Raw genomic sequence first — 20,659 nt, forward strand, 5'->3', positions numbered from 1 at the left:
GTGGCAACCACTCCGATCTGAACATGAGATCTGTCGGATCCACAGACCTTCTGCATCCGTAGATATACATAAATCTTTTTTAATTACCTAAAAACTGCTGAACAAATTTACACCAGTTTTTGAAAATAACTCTTCTTGACCAAGAACTAGCTTTCTGCCAAATTTGGAGTAACTGTGGCCTGTAGTCATACCTAAAATTTCTACCTGAAATTGCATGGGTTAAATGTGTTTGGGACCCCCCCCCCCCCCTTTTCTCGGCCCCCACATGACAAATCACCCCCAAAACTTTCCAAACAGCAGCTGTATTGATTGGCACACTAGTTTTGAAGATTCACCAAACTGTGCCAAGTTATCAGCAAAACAAAAAATGCTTTTCCTATGGAAACTAGGTCCTAATTATAACTAGCGACTGCCAGTCGGTGTATGTATGTATATATACATAGGGGTGGGTAGTGGCAAAGTGTGGTAAGGGTATTTTTAGGGTTTAGTGGTAAAGGGTGGTAAGGTTAATTTTAGAATTTTGGGCTAATAAGGGTGGTTTTAGCTTTTTGATTTGGGTAGTTGTAAAGGGGGGTGATAAGGGTATTTTTAGTGTTTAGTGGAAGGTAGTGCAAACAGAAGGTTAGGAGTAAATAAAAAGGGCAAAGGCTGGATGGGGTCCTTCCTTTCTAAAAGAAAAAATAAACTAATATTAAATTGCCTACCTTATGATGCTTACCATGCGTGGTAAAGACATGCATTGTATTATTATACAGCCATGGGCTGGTGTTAACATTTTGGTTGCATATGATGTTTTATAATCATGATTGTGCAGTTCTTCATTGCTTTCAGTGGTGAAATTCATTATAAAAGATATCTTTAATTTGGGGGTGAACCAGTTCTTGATCTCTACTAGGGATGCTGCTCATATCTGTTGTTTCCTACATATTTTGGACTCGGGTTATTTGTCTGATGTAAACCCCCCCCCCCCCCAACCATTATAGGATTTATTTTAATTTTTGGCATCCATCTTATTTGTAATCGACATGGCATGATTCAGAGCACAAGAGAAATGTGACAATTGCAAAGAAACTATGCCATGCTTAAACTGAGAAATGATATGAGTAAAGATGTCAAACATTAACAAATGCTCTGATTAAATAATATTTTTTTTCAACTGTAGATAAGCAAAGCAGGCTATTCAAATTTAATTTGTTTTAAATACTGAAAATTTACATACTTGCATGCAATGAGAATTTGTCAAATTTTGTAGTACCCAATAAGAAAAATAGTCACTGCAAGAAAGAACTTCAGTAAAGCAAAAGGAAATTCAATATAAACTTTAGTTATTAAAAAAGGCTGAACAAAAATAAATTCAGTCTGCACCTTTGTACAGAATTATGGTGATTGGAGTTTTCTGCAGCATGGATTAGCTGCATTATGACAGGCCTCGGATATGCTTTTCGAATATCTGGCATACACAGCCTTCCTGGTCCAAAATTTACAATAGAGGAGACTCGAGGCTGTGCTCCCACCTACAGGCTGCCAAAGGAATTGGATATACATTTCCCTTTGATCATTGCAATATGAGGCTTTTGAAAACATCATTGGTCCGGATAAAATCTTGTAGAGGGCTGGATGTGGCCCCCAGGCCATAGTGTGGGGAACCTTGGTCTAGAGTTTTCTGGGACAAACATGGACCATACAGCCAATTGGAATATCTAAAAAGCAGTCACTAACCAGCAATAAGTGCCCTCTTTGAGAGCAGTCAGCAGCTGGCTGAAGTGACCTCTGTGGTCTTTGATCCTTGTCAGTTGTCTTCTGTATGTAACCTGTTGAATCTTACCACAGGAGCAGCACAAAGTTGGCTTATCTTTCAGTTAAGTTAAGCATGCCACTTCTGCTCAATCTGCCGTCCTGTATAGTGGAAGCTACAGGAGCAAGGGTAGTATGCTTGTAAAGGTTTCGGAGTCCTCCATTTCGCACAAGTATACTGGAAAAAAAAGGTTAATGGTATTATGTCTGTGTTATTTTGTAAATTTATTCCCTAGTGGACGCTTTAACTCTAGAGGCATTTATAACAAGAATATTCAAGCTACCAACAGTAGCTGGATAATGGAACACAGTTCAGTAATCGTTTGACTGCTTCAGTCAAAATGTATGGAGGACATCAGGATGGTACCCCTTATCTTGAAAAGATCTTTTTTAATGGTGGCATTGAAGGTGTCTTTTAACTGAAACCTATTGAATAAATTAATCAAAACAGTTAGGCACAGGGATATAGTTGTGTAACGGGGCCTATAACTGCAAATTTCTATTCAGAGATAGAAGAGTAACACAAGACACTCCTTAAGGAACATGGTTCTTGGTGCAAGCCTGTAAAGGCTAGCAGATTATTACAGTGTGTAAAGAAGTTTTCTTCTGGTTCAACAGTATTTCCAAATTAATATCACAGAGGAAGATGTTCATCTCTAATGAAAATCTCTTGCCAAATTATACTTATTTTCAGACTGAATATATTTTTGTACACTTGTTTCCATCGGGTGTTAATTCTGAAGAGACTTTGTTTCCTTACTAATGCTGGAGTTGTAGAACTGACCATGGGCTGCTTTTAAATTAAGCCCTTTCAGCTAGTTTTTCAGGTTTATACAGGTATTGCACCACTTTCGGCCTTTATCAGTCAGGTGGTTATTTATGCTAAATTGCCCCAGACTGCATAGAAAAGAGGGTCAAGGCAGCTCTTCCTTAGGTTGACAAATCGTTTTAGTTAGTCTCTAAAGGACTGGTGTTGGGTGACTCGGTAGGGGTTATGAAATTCATCCAAAAAAGTAATTACATTTGGAAATATGGCAACAGATTGGTCCCAAGGTTAAGCTTTGAAACTCAGTGTTTGGCGTAGTGAACTTAGTTGAAGTTACAGTGAATGTATTTGGCCCAAATGAGTGCAAAACACAGGAGATAACATGGCTGTTCCTAAGCCTTGATGGCACCAGTTCTCATGATGTTTCCAGGTAAGAGTATTGCAAGTGATTAGCTCCAGATATTTCAAGGTTCTCTACTTGCCAGTGGCTTGCTCTCCCCCACCTTCTTGGAAAAGTGCAGTGGTTAGCTGGTTTCTCAATAAATCACTCTTGATTTTATATTTAGCATATTCTATTTGCAGTAGTTTGGCTTGGAAAGCATTCTGGGTATGAGCAAGCATTATTGGGTCATCCGCATGTAGTGATATTGGTACTTCTGCCCAATAATGTTGTCACTCATACAGTTTAGTTGCAAGCTTGCCCATATCAGTTTCGTTGGTGTATTAAATGAATATAAAGCGATCTGTTGAGCAGCGTTGCTTCTTCACTCGGTTGGTGATTAATTTGTGCTACATTACTCCTCAAGCGTGTACACATGAGAGCCTCCTCTCTTTTAGAATTCTGAAAGAAGATGAAGACCTGGCTTTTCGAGTAGTACCAGTAGGTCTTAGGTTTGGTTATACTTGCACCTGTTTAGCACCATGGGACCCTCCTGGGTGATAGTGCGCTACAAGTCTACATCACATCACTCCTTTACTAGGTGGCCAGAGGGTACTGTGTGAATCTCGAATCTGATATGCTTTGCATATTTACTTAGGCAATCCTTAATTCAGCCGTTTTTCACAAAGAGGATTCTCTTTAGCAAAACCATTTTTTAGATAAAAATGCTTTTTGCAAGCTTGGATCATGATAAAGTGCCTTTCCTATGAAACTTATATTTCAAACTTAACTAGAGAGGCGTTATTTTGGTCCTTTGTAAAATGTAGAAGTATTTATCCGTACTTCCATATGTTGATGCACTTCTATGTATACAGGGAGTGCAGAATTATTAGGCAAGTTGTATTTTTGAGGATTAATTTTATTATTGAACAACCATGTTCTCAATGAACCCAAAAAACTCATTAATATCAAAGCTGAATATTTTTGGAAGTAGTTTTTAGTTTGTTTTTAGTTTTAGCTATGTTAGGGGGATATCTGTGTGTGCAGGTGACTATTACTGTGCATAATTATTGGGCAACTTAACAAAAAAATATATATACCCATTTCAATTATTTATTATTACCAGTGAAACCAATATAACATCTCAACATTCACAAATATACATTTCTGACATTCAAAAACAAAACAAAAACAAATCAGTGACCAATATAGCCACCTTTCTTTGCAAGGACACTCAAAAGCCTGCCATCCATGGATTCTGTCAGTGTTTTGATCTGTTCACCATCAACATTGCGTGCAGCAGCAACCACAGCCTCCCAGACACTGTTCAGAGAGGTGTACTGTTTTCCCTCCTTGTAAATCTCACATTTGATGATGGACCACAGGTTCTCAATGGGGTTCAGATCAGGTGAACAAGGAGGCCATGTCATTAGATTTCCTTCTTTTATACCCTTTCTTGCCAGCCACGCTGTGGAGTACTTGGACGCGTGTGATGGAGCATTGTCCTGCATGAAAATCATGTTTTTCTTGAAGGATGCAGACTTCTTCCTGTACCACTGCTTGAAGAAGGTGTCTTCCAGGAACTGGCAGTAGGACTGGGAGTTGAGCTTGACTCCATCCTCAACCCGAAAAGGCCCCACAAGCTCATCTTTGATGATACCAGCCCAAACCAGTACTCCACCTCCACCTTGCTGGCGTCTGAGTCGGACTGGAGCTCTCTGCCCTTTACCAATCCAGCCACGGGCCCATCCATCTGGCCCATCAAGACTCACTCTCATTTCATCAGTCCATAAAACCTTATAAAAATCAGTCTTGAGATATTTCTTGGCCCAGTCTTGACGTTTCAGCTTGTGTGTCTTGTTCAGTGGTGGTCGTCTTTCAGCCTTTCTTACCTTGGCCATGTCTCTGAGTATTGCACACCTTGTGCTTTTGGGCACTCCAGTGATGTTGCAGCTCTGAAATATGGCCAAACTGGTGGCAAGTGGCATCGTGGCAGCTGCACGCTTGACTTTTCTCAGTTCATGGGCAGTTATTTTGCGCCTTGGTTTTTCCACACGCTTCTTGCGACCCTGTTGACTATTTTGAATGAAACGCTTGATTGTTCGATGATCACGCTTCAGAAGCTTTGCAATTTTAAGAGTGCTGCATCCCTCTGCAAGATATCTCACTATTTTTGACTTTTCTGAGCCTGTCAAGTCCTTCTTTTGACCCATTTTGCCAAAGGAAAGGAAGTTGCTTAATAATTATGCACACCTGATATAGGGTGTTGATGTCATTAGACCACACCCCTTCTCATTACAGAGATGCACATCACCTAATATGCTTAATTGGTAGTAGGCTTTCGAGCCTATACAGCTTGGAGTAAGACAACATGCATAAAGAGGATGATGTGGTCAAAATACTAATTTGCCTAATAATTCTGCACTCCCTGTATAAGGCTTAATGTGCGGGTTCCATACTCTACTGTTCTTACTGTTATTCACCAAAGATAGTGGTGAAAAATAACACTCGTTTTCCACTGCGCTGACATAACTGCGGTCATGGTCTAGCCACAGTACTGTTATTATTATTATTTCTTTTTATTGGCTATTTATGGGACCCATGTATAACACATAATTGTACATGCGTAACTGTTTCTAAATGAAAAGTTTGTCACCACTTTTGTTCTGAGTGACATCACAGACCACTCTCGCCTGGGTTTTGTTGTCTCTATCTGTCAGAGCCCCACAGTGAAAAACATTTTCACGATTCACAGGTGCCTACCTAAATTTAATTTGATATATCTTAAGCTGATAGGCTGATTATGTATTTGAGAAATTCTAATGCAGTGAAGTTATGCCCGCTAATATACCATTTCTTTCTAAAATAGATCTTCAGTGACGTTGCCGACATTTTTAATGCTCCGAGTGATGACGAAGAGTTCCTCGGTTTTAGAGACCACGTTCCCATGGAAACATCTTCATCCGAGGAGAGCAGTGATAGTTTGAATTCATTGGAGTCACCAAAGGTGAAAGCATCTCGTTTTGTGCATTTGTGAACTCTTCCAAGATCTATGTTTGAGGATCCCATCTATGAATCAGATTTTTAAACATCTCCTCCTTGGAATACTGTGCCTGATGAAAATCGCAGCTGTAAAACAAGATATGGGATTTCCAAACTAGAATTTTTTGCTGTTTGACTCACATTTTTGCTCCCTTGTTTCAAAGAGGAGCACTGAGAATATGTAGTACTTGAATGCTCTTTAATGCTTTTAATTTTTACCTTATGTGCAAATAGACTAAATATCCTTAAACATTTCCATCTAATACTTTCTCAAAGATGAAAGCTTTCTAGAAGATTTTTCACAGCAAGTTACATTTCCTCCTTAACTAGAAAATGATGCTTAAAATGTACAATGTGTTTTAAAAAGGCGGTGTAAGGTTTGCATTGCAAACGTCTTTTGCCATTGCCATTTTGTTATGTCACACAACCATTATGCTGATTGCAGGAGGATTGAAGCTACTCCCGTACGTTTGTGAATACTGAATAGCTAAAGCAGCGAGTTATGACATTTGGTGAAGTGTTAGGCCCAATTTACAGACACTTTTTAGGCCGAATTGATTAGTCTTTAACCTCCTGCAGGTAGTCGGAGTATTTAACCTGTAATACTTCAAATCCGCCAAATCATATTCCCTCCGAGGAACTCGTATGACTTTAGTCACCTAGCTTTGATATACCTATAGTATCCCACTGGTGGTAATCCACTTGGTTCTCCAGGCCTCCAAGTATCTGCAAGTTCCAGAGGGGAGTCTCCAGCGTTAGACTCCACCAGTCTGCTTTCAGCTGCAGAAAATTGAGCAGTAGTAGATCCAGTGGAAGGGTTAGGGCGTTTGAAGGTTCATGGTGTGATGTACCATGAGAGCAGAGGCAGCGCCTCTGCTATGGGGGAAGAGCATTGTCCCCCTTCCCGGCTGAAAAGCAGCAGAAAAGTAAAATGATAATAAAAGCGTTTTATTTTTCTGCTTGTGTAGGGCAGGGCCAACATCTTCCACATCAGCAAGGAGAGGAGTGCGCAGTGCACTGTAAGTGTTCATGTCAGTTTGGCTGTTATTCTAAGGCTGGCTAAACTGATATGTGCACTTAGAACACTTTACCAAGCAGTGTTGCACTGCCGGGTGGAGCCCAAGCCCAGGCTCCCCCTGACTAAGTGGCATTTCAGCCTGCTCAGGCCAATCCCGGGGCTTCTCTAATGCTGTGTAGTAGCATGAGAGAAGCCTCTGGATTGGGTGTGGAGAAGAGCAAGACCAAGCACCAAAGCAAAAACAAATAAAATAAATAAAGTCTCATTTATTTAGTTTATTTATTGACACCCCCATCCCCGCCAAGCTCTGCGTGCTGGCCCACCAGCTCCCTGCCTGGTTGCAGCCGCCATTTCTTGAGAGTTTGTGAATAGCCACTAAATATTGGCTTTGTGGGCACTCCAACACTGTTCTGACCCGTACCTAACCTGGAAATAATTTCAAATTTACTCCCAACAAAAGAACGGGCTAACTGTCCTTACACATGAAAAAAGATGAACACCCCCCCCCCCCCCCCCCCCCCCTCCAAATCTTCATCTGGATGTATGGTAAGGAGTTCTGCCACATTGAGGAGCTATCTTGTGTGTACAATTTCTCATTCGGGAAATACCATCTCTGAAAAATGACATGACAATTCAAGTATTAGACTTCGAAACTTGCAACTGGTCAAGCTTTCCTGGTGTACTACTGGAAATGTTTTTGGTTTCCTGTAATTTGTAAATTTGCACCCTTGCATAGGAGTCCCTGTATGGATGTAGATGTAAGAAATTTCTTTGGCTGTCTTTGTAGTGTTCTCCCCAGCGTTGGTACCCAACAATGACTACGCCACACATGAAGCTGTAAATCACAGCATGCATGTACCTGTGAACTCCCACATTCTAAATCAAGCTTTCATTACATCCTATTCTAGTGATTAAGTCACACTGCTATGGAGTTGTTCGGAGCCAAAAGAGTTCTCTTATAAAATGTGCAGGACGCTACAGTCTGGTCTTTAAACACTGTAATTTAGCTACTCAAAGCTGATCAGCATTGGAAACAAATGCATAGGAAAAACTTGTTTGGGTGCTCGGAGATATTAGCTGTTAAGAGCATTGAGAGTTAGGGTAATAGACTAGGGTAAAATGACCCTAAATTTCATTTATCATAAACTCCTTTTTTATGTCGACACAATAAGAAACATTCTGTGGATTTCTAATCACTTTTGCAGCCATATTGAATGATCGTATTGACAGTCCGTATTTGCAGGAAAACTGTACCTAAATACTGCATTTAATTGTATTGGTTCTGATTGTTTGCTAACATCAGTAAAATGTAATGTTTCAGCGCCTCAAATGTCATGCGAGCAAAGAAGCATGTTCAGACCAGCAGGAAGAGGTGACGAGCACTTCTAAAAGGAGAAACTTTGGTCTTCGTGTGGCTTTCCAGTTCCCATCCAAGAAACCCAAGAACAATGCATCAGAGAAGAATACTCCTGAGTTAGCCAACGCTGGGCCAAATTCGCAAGGCAGCAAAAAGAGAAAACCTCTTGCTAATGTAAAAGATGCAAAGCAGATGAACAAAAGAACTGCGGATTCTGCATCTGATTCGGAAAATGAGCACAGCAATGAAAAGGAAAACTCTAATGCACTGACAAAAAGAGCAATCAACATAAAGGAAAACAAAGCCATGGTAAGTGGAAAGCCTTGGATAGATTCTTGAAATTCAAAGCTGTTAAATTGCTTCTGAGATACATTTACATCATCTATAAGGTACATGTAGGACTGTGCCGGTGGACACATTTATTCTCATGAGTTCCAAACGTAATAAGCAATGTTTTGTTGTAAGTAGCCAAGTTTAGTTTAGTTTATAGATTTGTAGAGCGCATGGCTACCCAGGGGCATCCCAGCGCTAAAGTACACCATGAATGTCGGAAGAGCCAGGGGAAGCAGATTAACTGGGAAAGAGAATGGTTTTCAACTTCCTCCTAAAGAGAAGTTCAGAGGATTCCTGACCGCGTTCAAAGGGCAGGGCATTCCAGAGCTGAGCAGCCCTGATGGAGAACGAATTACCTCCCCATGATCTCTTGACAGAAGGGATGTAAACCTGTCGAGAATAACGAGATCTAAGAGGTCTAAGGTGCGAGTAAAGAAAGATCCGTTTTCTAAGGGAAAGGGGACCCTTATTGTGTAAGGCTCTGTTAACAAGACACAGAGCTTTAAACTGAATGCGCTGCTTAATCGGGAGCCAATGAAGAGCTGCAAGTGCTGGTTTAGCGGAAAGATGCCTTGGGGTATTCATGAGAAGTCTAGCTGCTGCGTTCTGCGTAACCTGCAGCCTCTTTATTACATAATCTGGAGAACTAAGATATAGAGAGTTCCCGTAGTCCAGATGGGAGAGAACTAGGGCTTGTACAAGAATTCTTCTGGCAGCGAATGGCAGAAGTCCAAGAATCTTCCTGACACTTCTAATTAAGCCAAAGCAGATCGAGGAGATTCTTTTAGCTTGTGGCTCCATAGATAAGCGTGGGTCAAGCAGAAAGCCGAGGCTTTTTACTTGCGTTATTGGAGGAGGCAGGCTGTTAAAAGCCTCAGAGTAGATAGCCAGAGGGGCGGTAGGGGCACCGTTACCTATAATCATTACCTCTGATTTGCTGTCATTAAATTTCAGTTTCGACAGGGTCATCCAGTCCCCAATATCTTTCATGCAGTCGGCCAGGTTGGCAGAGGGGGGGAGTCCCTACTACTAGAGAGGGAAACCACCAATTGCGTGTCATCAGCACAAGTGACCATAGAGAGGTTATAAGGAGCGACTACTGTGGCCAAGGATGACAGATAGATGTTAAACAAGGTGGGGCTTAAAGATGAACCCTGCGGGACTCCACAAGATAGAGACCTGACGTCAGACAAAAAAAGAACGATCCAAAACTTGAAAGGATCTTCCCGTGAGGAAGGAGGAGAGCCAGGCAAGGGCTGGACCGCCTAACCCTATCTTGGAAAGTCTATCTAGGAGAAGAGTATGATCGACAGTGTCAAATGCTGCACTAAGATCAAGGAGGATAATAGCAGCAGGACCACCTTGATCTAGAAGTTGCCGAGCAGATTCAGTTACAGTAAGGAGTGCTGATTCTGTACTGTGATGGGTTCTGAAACCCATTTGAGAAGGATGTAAATGATTGTGGCTCTCAAGATGCCTGGTCAATTGCAGGTTCACGTGCTTCTCCAGAATTTTTGCCAATATAGGAAGAAGGGCAATGGGTCGATAATTATCCAAGACAGAGGGATCCAGCCTAGGTTTTTTTTAAGAGAGGCTTTATGATTGCATGTTTGAGGGAACTGGGAAGAATACCAGAGGACAAGGAATTATTAAGTATTTCTGTCAAAGGACCACCAACAACAATATCTGCTGCCTTCAAAAGAATAGAAGGAGGGGCCGGGTCCAAGGGAGAACCCGATTTGATATTAGCAAGAAAATTCCCAATCAGAGTACCTGTGAGGGGGGAAAAATTGGTTAACTGGGTCATACCCGTAGGAGAATTAATCTCCTGCCCCATGAGATTATTCTGAGAGGGAGATGGAGGAAAACCAGAGTATATCTTGTTAATCTTGTCTTGAAAGTGAGCCGCTAATACATTACTATGCATAATAGAAGCTTCCACCGGGGAGGGCGGCATAGGGGGTATAGTGAGCTCCTTAAAGATCTGAAAGATTTCTTTCTGAGAAGTGGACGAGTTCTCTATTCTACTGCTGTAATATAGAGCTTGTGTTGTCTTAATATTATGATGGTAAGATCTAATAGCTGATCTATAGGCTTTTTTAGCAGAAGGATTATAATCTTTTCTCCAAATTCTCTCCAATTTTTTACAGTTCTTTCTAAGGTCCAATAGAGAAGACGAATACCAGGGACTAGACTTATGAGCAGATTTTTTCACCCTCAGTTTGCAAGGCAAAACTGAGTTTAAAGAGGTAGAAATCCATTTGTTAAACAGGTCCACCGTATTAATGGAGACATGGTCACTGGCTAAGGGAGAAGCACAGAGTGCCATATGCCAAGTGCTAGGTACCAACTTCGACCAAGCACAACCCATTGTGGTGCACCTGGGCTGTGTCTCTCTAGGAGCATCATAGGGAAACGTAAGTGACACTAAATAGTGATCGGTCCAGGGTAGAGGTAGAGAGGAGGAGAAGGTAAGATTAGGGATATTACTAAAAAAAAAAGGTCTAAAGTATGGCCTTTCGTATGAGTTGGACCAGTAACATACTGGTCCATACCCATAGAGGTAAAATAGGCTAATAATGATTTAGCCGATGGACAATTAGGATTGTCTAGGTGGATATTAAAATCGCCGAGGACGGTTAAGTTAGATGCCTTCCCAATAGAACTGGACACTGCCTCCGGGATAACTTCTAAAAAGACTCCACACGGGCCGGGGGGCGATAGAGAAGGATTCCTGAGAAAGTATAAGTAGACGACAAGCGCAGAGAGAAGAACATACTTTCACATCCTGGAATTTCCAGTGGGAATGTTGAGCATTTAATGGAGATTTTGTGAATAATAGCTATACCGCCACCTCTCATATGAAGTCTGTCTAAATGAACTATAGAATAGTTAGGGGGTAAGGTACTGCATAAATCTGCTGCTGAATCTCCATTCAGCCAGGTTTCAGTGAGAAACAAGGCATCTGGTGATAGCTCTTCAAGGAGCATGTGAATATGTAAGGAGTGTGCCGCTAGGGAGTGGCAGTTAAGCAGTAATAGCTTACCTAATTGATGGGAGAAGGTATTAGAAGGCGAGATGAAATTGGGAGCCCAAGAACAACTAGAACGGGGGGACACACAGACGACTGGTTAGGCCCTACAGGAGTGGAACATATCTGGGTGTTTCTAAAAGCATATAGATGTGAAGCTGAATACATAAAACGAGCAGCATCTCTGGGCTCGTCAGGGCGCGGACGGGCGCAGACGGGCTTGCCTTAGGCGCGCCCGCTGCGCTGCCGGTGGCTGCCCACGTTTAAAAAGAGCATGGGGGAGGCCTGACCTGGCTCCAGCACCAACAACTAGACCGGCAATCAAGATGGCTGCCGGAAAATGGCACCTTAACGGCTGCCGAATAAAAAGTAAAAGGAAATGCACCAGGAGCCCCCAAAACCGGGCACCGGTGCAGAAAAAGAGAGTAAAAAACACAAAAACAATATTTATAAAAGTAGCACCCCTGAGGACTGAAAAAACGGAGCCCTTTGGTTAAAAGTTCCCAACAGCAGATCGACCCACAGTAAAAAGAGTAAAAATACTAAATAGCAGAAAGAGGCTTTATAACTTATTTTAAACTGTTAAATCTCTAAAAGGCAATAAGGCTGAAATAGGATAGCCGTTCCAAAAATGCAGAGTGTACTTCAAGCCAAGGCTGTGGTTATTGAATTTTACTCTAATTTTTCCATTTTCTCAGGGTGTAGTTGGAGATACATTTATAACATGTCATTTTGTGACTTCTTTTTGTGTATTTTTTTTTTTATGAATCTTATTTTTGAGGACATTATCATAGCCATAAATCAGGGCACCTAACACAGTAGAACTCGTAGTTCAAATGTGTTAAACATATTTTACACAGAAGCAAATGTTCAGCAATGTTAACTGTCACAGGATCAGGTCTGGTTTTCCTGGAAGACGCATGCTTGCACTCGCATCCTCTCTACCTGTACCCCCGTTTCAGCTCTTGGACAGTTGTCCATGCCTGAAGACTAGGACCTTAGAGTTGGGGGGGGGGGGGGGGGGGCATCTCCGATTATGTGCAATGTCCCTTTTTGCCACTATGAATCCAACTCTGTGAATCTGCACAAATCTGCCTAGCCCTCTGTGATTCCCCCAGCCATGACATGTGTTTTTGTTATGTTAATTTAGCTTTTGTTGAGCACGAATCACCCCAGAGGAGTATCTTGGCGCAGGAGCCATACAGATGACAGGCTGCGGTTACAAAGAAGTAGCCAAATTAGAACAGTACCGTTTTAAGTAGTTTCCTATATTTGGTATGATCAAGGGACAGGTGTATGTGTATTGGAAGGGTGTTTGTTAGACCTGACAGCCTTAGGGTGGTCACCCCTAACTGTTTGCTTGCCTCCCTCCATTTTTAGATACTGTTTTTGCTGGTTTTAAGACTCTGCGCACTTTATCACTGCTAACCCGTGCTAAAGTGCAGATGCTTTCTCCCTTTAAACATGGTAACATTGGATCATACCAAATTGGACTATTTACTTTACTTATAAGTCCCTAGTAAAGTGCACTATATGTGCCCAGGGCCTGTAGATTAAATGCTACTTGTGGGCCTGCAGCACTGATTGTGCCACTCACTTAAGTATCTCGTTAACCTTGTCTCAGGCCTGCCATTCCTTGTGTGTGCAGTTTCACTACCAATTCGACTTGGCATTTAAAAGTACTTGCCAAGCCTAAAACTCCCCTTTTTCTACATATACTTCACCCCTAAGGTATGCCCTAGGTAACCCATAGGGCAGGGTGCTGTGTAGGCAAAAGGCAGGACATGCACCTGTATAGTTTACATGTCCTGGTAGTGTAAACCTCCTAAATTCGTTTTTACACTGCTGTGAGGCCTGCTCCCTTCATAGGCTAACATTGGGGCAGCCCTCATATTTTGTTTGAGTGGTACCTTCTGATCTGAAAGGAATAGGTATGTCATATTTATTATGGCCAGAATGGTGAAACAAAATCCTGCTGACTGGTGAAGTTGGCTTTAATATTACTATTTTAGAAATGCCACTTTTAGAAAGTGAGCATTCCTCTGCACTTAAATCCTTCTGTGCCTTACAATCCACGTCTGGCTGGGTTTAGTTGACACCTCCCTTGTGCATTCACTGAGACACACCCCAAACACAGGATACTCAGCCTCACTTGCATACATCTGCATTTTGAATGGGTCTTCCTGGGCTGGGAGGGTGGAGGGCCTGACAATTACATGTGAAAGGACAGTAGCCTGCCCTCACACAAAGGACTGTCACACCCCCTACTGGGACCCTGACAGACACGATTGAACTGAAAGGGGACCTTGTGCACTTCTAAGCCACTCTTTGAAGTCTCCCCCACTTCAAAGGCACATTTGGGTATTTAAACAGGGCCTCTGCCCCTACCGACTCAGACACTTCCTGGAGAAGAAACCTGAACCAGAACCTGCATCCTGTCAAGAACTACTGCCTGGCTGCCCAAAGGACTCACCTGTCTGCTTTCTGTGGAGTACAGCTGCCTTGCTGTTGCCCTGCTGCCTTGCTGCTTTCTGGCTGTGATGAAGTGCTCTCCAAGGGCTTGAATAGAGCTTGCCTCTTGTTGCCTGAAATCTCAGGCCCAAAAAGACTTCACCTCTACAAGAAGGACTCCTTGTGCGGCAAAATTTGACGCACAGCCTGCCAGAAACTATGCACAGCCTACATCGTGGTGAAGAATTTACCGCACGCCGAACCGGAACGACTCAGCCCGACTTCGCATCTAGAAGATCGCAGCGCCAGCGTATCGACTGGAAATTCGGCACATTGGATCGATGCACAGCTGAGCCGGAACAACGCAGCCCGTCTTCCAGAGAGGAATCGACCCAGCGCCTGCTGTGCAGTAGAACCTTCGACGCAATACCCACCGAATCGACGCAGCTCCTGTGATTTCATCCTTCCAGTGCAGTAAATCCACGCATCGTCCCCGGGGCATCCGAAAACCCTGCAACCTGAAGAGAGGATCCCCGACCGAGCGCCGGAAATCGACACACACCCGTCCCTGTGTGAAAACTAAACGTGCATTGCCCTGTGCGGCCTGAGAAATTGATGCACGCCCCTTTGTTTCCACACATCTCCTCCTCGGCGGTTCTTTGCAGAGATTTTGCACGTGAACCAGGTACTTTGTTCATTTCTTCTAAAAGACTAAAGACACTTTATATCACTTTTATAGTGATAACTCAACATATACTTATTCCATTTTAATCGTTTTGCCCTGCATCTTATCAGATAAATATTATTATTTATTTTCTAAACACTGTGTGGAGTATTTTTGTAGTGCTACACTGTGTTATTGCATGATTTATTGCACAAATACTTTACACATTGCCTTCTAAGTTAAGCCTAATTTGTCAGTGCCAAGCTACCAGAGGGTGGGCACAGGATAATTTGGATTGTGTGTGACTTACCCTGACCAGAGTGAGGGTCTGTGCGTGGACAGGGGTAACCTGACTGCGAACCAAAGACCCCAGTTCTAACAGTGCTTCAGTAAGAGGGGCCCGGATAGGAAAAGGATCATCCCCCTGATCAAGACATTTTGATCTGTTAAATAGAAAGCAGCATTTTATCGCAAGAGCATAAAGCTCTTCCCGAACAATAGGGGGTAAGCTTTGAGGATAGACAGCAAGGCCCTTTTCCCATGAGAGACTTGAGTGTTGCAATACAATTGAAAAATAATCCTCTTCTGAATGGGCAGTTAGTGCAACAAACGTAAAAGAGGAGCAGATGATAACTTGAAGTCTAGTCAGTAAAGGCCTACTTAATGGAGGCCAGTAAGGCATTTCCATAGTGCAAGCGACTCTTAACCAGAGCTTGTACAAGTGTTTTCCTTACTGAAATTGGGAGAAGTGGGAAAAACCCTTCTCAACAGTCTCAGCATGTGAGAACATATCCCAGGAGTATTAAGGACATAGTCTTCATTGTGAGGGATTGGTCCAAATACACACCTAGATTATTGTTTGCCATTTTAGGGCTAGAAGCCAAAATGGCCACTAGTCAGGGGCCCATAACGTTTTGGCCTTCCCAAATAGCATAATCTTGGATTTGCCCGCAGTAAGATGGAAGCAATTATCTAGGTGCAATGCCTCTCAAATCAGCTACAAAACTTTCTTTAACAATATTTAAATTATTGTCAAAGGAGATGAGTTGCTGTCTCATCAGCATAGGAGTGCAGTTCAAAGCCATATGCTTTTGCCGCCTTGGCAAAGGGTGCCATGTAGACCATGTAGGGCTTTGCCAAGCAGCGTGGTGCGAGATGTAAAGTAACCTAAAGTGATGGTCCGGGTTCTGTTGGTGAAAAAATCCTCAAAAGCTTTACCACAGATACCACACTCCCTTAGACGTAGGAGCAGTCAGGAATGCAACACTTTATTAGATGTTGCAGACAAGTCAAGCAGCACTAGCAGAGTTGGACTATTAGTGTCTAAGGAGCATTTGATGTAATCTGTAACTGCCACTGAGGTTATCTCAGTACAATGAAATGGACGAAACCGTGATTGGCAAGGGCCTTCTAGCTTACCCAATAAGGGAAGCAACAAGCTAGGTTGATAGTTGGTTAAATCCCTTGGTGCCAGATGAGCTTTCTTTCAGATTGGTATAACCTGTGCCACTTTCCAAGCTGAGGGAATTTTTCCACATTTAATGGATAGATTAAACGGAGTGCAGACAACAGGAGCGAGGGTGTTAGATAATGAGGCCGGGATGTTAGACGGACAGATGTCCAGGAGCTATCCAGATTTAGCACAGGCGAGTACCATCTGGATAAGATCTGGCCTGAAAATAGTAAAGCTATCCAGACAAGCGGTACGTTTGAGCATGAGACATCTAAACAAGTCTGAGTTAAAAAAAAAAAAAAAAAAAAAAAATCATAGATCTTGTTTTTATCTTCAAAATGATTGGCTAAAGAATCTCACAGAGCTCGGGATACCTGCGGATTGAGAAGAGTTTAGAACTTTAAATAATTCTTCAGATGAATTGCCAGCTGTGTTAATTTGATTAGAAATGTAGAGCTTTCTTAATGTTACGGTGCTAATTGATCAAAGCTGTTCTATAGACTTCCTTGGAGGATAAATTTATTTGCCACAACCGTCTTTCCAGCTTTTTGCACAAGGCCTTTTCCGCTCTCAGTTCGGGAGTGAACCAAGGAGCATGTGGCCGATGTGTGTGTGTGTGTGTGTTTTTTTTATTTTATTTTTTTATTTTTTTGAAGAACTAGACTTGTCAAAAGCTGAAGTTAGCGCATTGTGATATATCCTAGTAGCCCTGAATCTGTCTGCAGGTGTGGACAGTATGGGGAAGGGGTTATAAATCTTAGCAAAAGAGACAGGCGTAATCTTCCCCTAGTGTCTATTTATCCTAGGCTTAGAACAATTAGTAGCTCTCAGTCTGCTTAGGTATGGAATCTGAAAACTGATAATGGGATGATCCGACCAGGGTACCTGTTGAGGTCTGTCGCAAGTCAGAGAGGTAGAATCGGTAAAAATCGGGTCTAGAATGTGTCCAGCAACATGGGGGGGGACCTATAACTGAGTTAGTCTAGTTGTACCTAAATCTACCACAAGCTGCATAACCTCTTCGTCTTGGGAGATTTTAGTGACAATGTTGAGAACCTCCAACACTATAAACTGTTGTGAGGCCAAGACATGGGTCACGATGAATTCCATAAGCTGTTGACTAAATTGTTTTTTTTTTTGGTCCTGGCAGACCATTCTTTTGGGGAAAAGTCAAACTTTGACACACATTTCTGCCCAATCTGTGATAGTTAAAATGTCGCCCATAGATTCACTTGTCTCTAAAATCAATATCTATCTCACCTCCTCACCTGTCCTCTATTTAGTGTAATCATGCAATAATTTTCAGGGAGGGCCTTCACAATAGCAGGTAACGCAATTTCGATAAGAAATCCAATCTCAACCAGTGAGGAATGGAGCAGGTCCCAAAGTTGTATCGCACTTTTAGGCAGGGACATAATATTAAGTAGAAGGCAGTTAAAGTGATATGTTGACCGAGGTCTAGGCAGGCAGATTGAAGTATTAGATGGAACAGGAACGATAGTTAAGTGTTCCCTTTGGGGGCTAACCACCCTTCCAGTATCAACAAATGTTTCACTAGGGGTGTCACCCAAGCATTGCCATTTGCAGCATAAGCAAGCAACCAGGCCTTCTAAATGGTTAGGGAAGGCAGTACTACAGTAGACCTTAATCAGGCATCACAGATTTTCAAAGGCTTTTTGTTACAGTTCAGAGGTGGTGTGTGTGTTATATATATATATATATATATATATATATATATATATATATATATATATATATATGTGTGTCTATATGTGTATGTATGTATGTGTGTGTGTGTGTGTGTGTGTGTGTGTATATGTGTATATATATATATATATATATATATATATATATATATATATATATATATCTCTCTAAATCTCTGGTACAAAAAGGGCAGGGGTCCGCATCCTGTGGTCAGCAGACGTGGGGGGGGGGGTATGTATTATGCTTGCTAGCATATTATAGATCTCTTGCCAGTTTCTCACAATGAAAGGGCATTGCCAGATAGTATGGTACAAAGTCCTGTATGGATTATCACATTGTATGCACTCAGTGTTTTGCTGACCCCATTTTCAGAATTCTATTAGGGCTGTATGAAGTCCTGTGAGTGCAGCAGAGATCCCCAGGCAAGCGGCTGTAGTTCCTATCTCCATAAAGAGATTAAGGAGGTGAGGTATCGGGAGTACTGAGAAATGCTTAAAAATTCTATAGGAAAATCAGTGGGTCTTTCCAGATGCAAGACCAGCACCTGGATCTTCTCCAAAGTCAGGGGAGTATCCGGTGTTTCATGATCTGCTTAAGACAGGGACTGAAGTGAAATCCGTCTTGCAGTAGACTATAATAGTTCCAGTTAAAGTCCTTTCTTTGTAAACTTTATGATTGTTGGCAAAAGTGGTCACAGTCTTGTAGAACCTTGAGATCAACTGTCCCTCTGTAGTGTGTACACAGAAAATGTCTTTCTCTCTTTTGGGCTAGTCAGTACAGGAGCTTTCCAGCTTTAATGCCATACTCCAAAATTCTGTACCTGGACATGATCAGGCAGCTTAGCCTTATCTGAAATTTTGTTGAAGGGTCTCCCGAAGATCTTCAAGAAGCCTGTGGGCCTCCTCTGTCCCACAGCTGCCTGATGCTCAAGTGAGAGAATCCGAGCCTCTAAGTCTACAGTATCACTCTTCCTGGCTCCTTCACTACCTTGTAGTATAGGAAAAGCCTTACCCTGAACCATTGTCTTAAAAGCCTCCCAGAGGCTCACCGAAGAGGATACACTGGGGGTGTTCAGTTCAAAATACTCCCTCATCTTGTTAGGGAGGAGATCCAAGAAGGTTTCCTCTTGTAGCCGCCAGGGTTTAGCCACCAAATAACCCTTTGTCACCAAACAGGGCTGTGGAAATTAACTTCCACTGTTGCCTTGTTTGTGATACTTCTGGAGCGAATATGGGCACCTGATGTAAGACTGTGGCATACTGATGGTACAAATAAATAGCGCATTTTAGAGCTACAGGTTTGAGTAATGTGATGTGTAAACTTCAGCTCACTGGTATGCCAGGCCTGCCACATCTACCAGATCCAAAGAGTTGGTGCAGTTAATCACCACCTCAGGTCTGATGGTTGTAGTGCGGGAGTCCTTTCACACGGGCATTTCAATCAGTGTATTAAAATTGCCTCCTACTAACGACATACCCACTGGTTTTTGAAGTAGGACAGTTGGCCATGCCTGGAGTACTCTAGTTAGCAGGGAAGGGGGGAGGGGTGTCATGCTTTGCATGCTACACAGTCCAAGGAGACCCCTTCAACTCCCCTCTAGAATCTCAAAACGACAAAGGCAATCCTTGTACACCTTTTTGTGACTGGTCAGGGTAGGACATGTGCAACAGTATTGCCACTCTCTGGCACCAGCGAGACGCCAGAGTGATAAACCCTAGTACAACCTTACTGTCCCAATAAGGGGCTGTTGTGAAGTGCCCCACTTTTTGCTGTCAGATACTGTTGTTTTTGACTGTCAATGTACTGAGGCCTGGTAAATAGGCCCCAGTACCAATCCTCTTTCTCTTAAATTGTATGTCGAATTGCATAAGCAAGGGCCTTACCACCCATGTAAGTCCCTATTAACTGGTACCCAGGGCAAGGGTGGTAAAGGGGGTCACCATGGCTGCAGCACTGATTGTGCCACCCTGAGTACCCCCACTAAAAGAGAGACTGCAGAGCTGCCATGTCAGCCTGCCGCTTGAGTGAGACTGTCCACACCAGGTGCAGGTTGAGTCCCTGTTACTGCCCATGGAAAGATCAGTCACCCCTAAGGTAGGCCCCCTCAAGCCTAGGGGGCAGGGTGCTCTGTCTCAGTGACCCTTCCAGTCATGTCCCATAAATCCTGGCCTTGCAGAGAAGTGCCACATTAGCTCCCACTGCTCTGATTGTAATCTCAAGGGCTTAACAGGAGGACTATATGGCCTGGAGTATTGTCTGTATGTGGGGATGTGGCCTCAGCAGAAGCCTCTCCCATCCTCTGTCCTAAGATCACCAGTTTGCTGAAGATCCCCTACCTGGTGAATGAATTTAGAAATGTTATCCAGTTGCTTTTGTTTATGGAGGGCTTTGTCTTTAGCCATGGTTGAGAACCAGGCCAGTCCACAAGGCTTGAGCATCTCTGACTTCCAGGCACAGCCACTAACCAGACCCACTAGACTTGTCCCCAGGGGTGACACAAGCAGTATGTCAAGCGGATCTATCTATGGCTCTGTCACAATGGAAGTCGGGAATCTCCACCAGCAAGTAAAACTTGGGAACGGGGACTTGAACAGTGGTGACACAAGCCACAATTGGCCTCAACAGCAATGTGCTGTCTCTATACAAGGTGGGATTCACCTTGTC

The 20,659-nt window shown here is 42.8% G+C and overlaps 1 protein-coding gene across 2 annotated transcripts in view; it reads left to right on the forward strand.

The window, feature by feature from the left end:
- Positions 1 to 20,659, forward strand: part of CDCA7L (cell division cycle associated 7 like) — a 143,356-nt gene that overhangs the window by 24,292 nt on the left and 98,405 nt on the right. For both annotated transcript variants that reach the window (XM_069211467.1, XM_069211468.1), the window contains exons 2-3: positions 5,809 to 5,946; positions 8,321 to 8,665. In XM_069211467.1, coding sequence (XP_069067568.1) covers positions 5,809 to 5,946; positions 8,321 to 8,665 — 483 coding nt within the window. The remainder of the gene's footprint in view (positions 1 to 5,808; positions 5,947 to 8,320; positions 8,666 to 20,659) is intronic.

The sequence above is a fragment of the Pleurodeles waltl genome, chromosome 10 (assembly GCF_031143425.1).
Source record: "Pleurodeles waltl isolate 20211129_DDA chromosome 10, aPleWal1.hap1.20221129, whole genome shotgun sequence".
Classification (NCBI taxonomy): Eukaryota; Metazoa; Chordata; class Amphibia; order Caudata; family Salamandridae; genus Pleurodeles; species Pleurodeles waltl.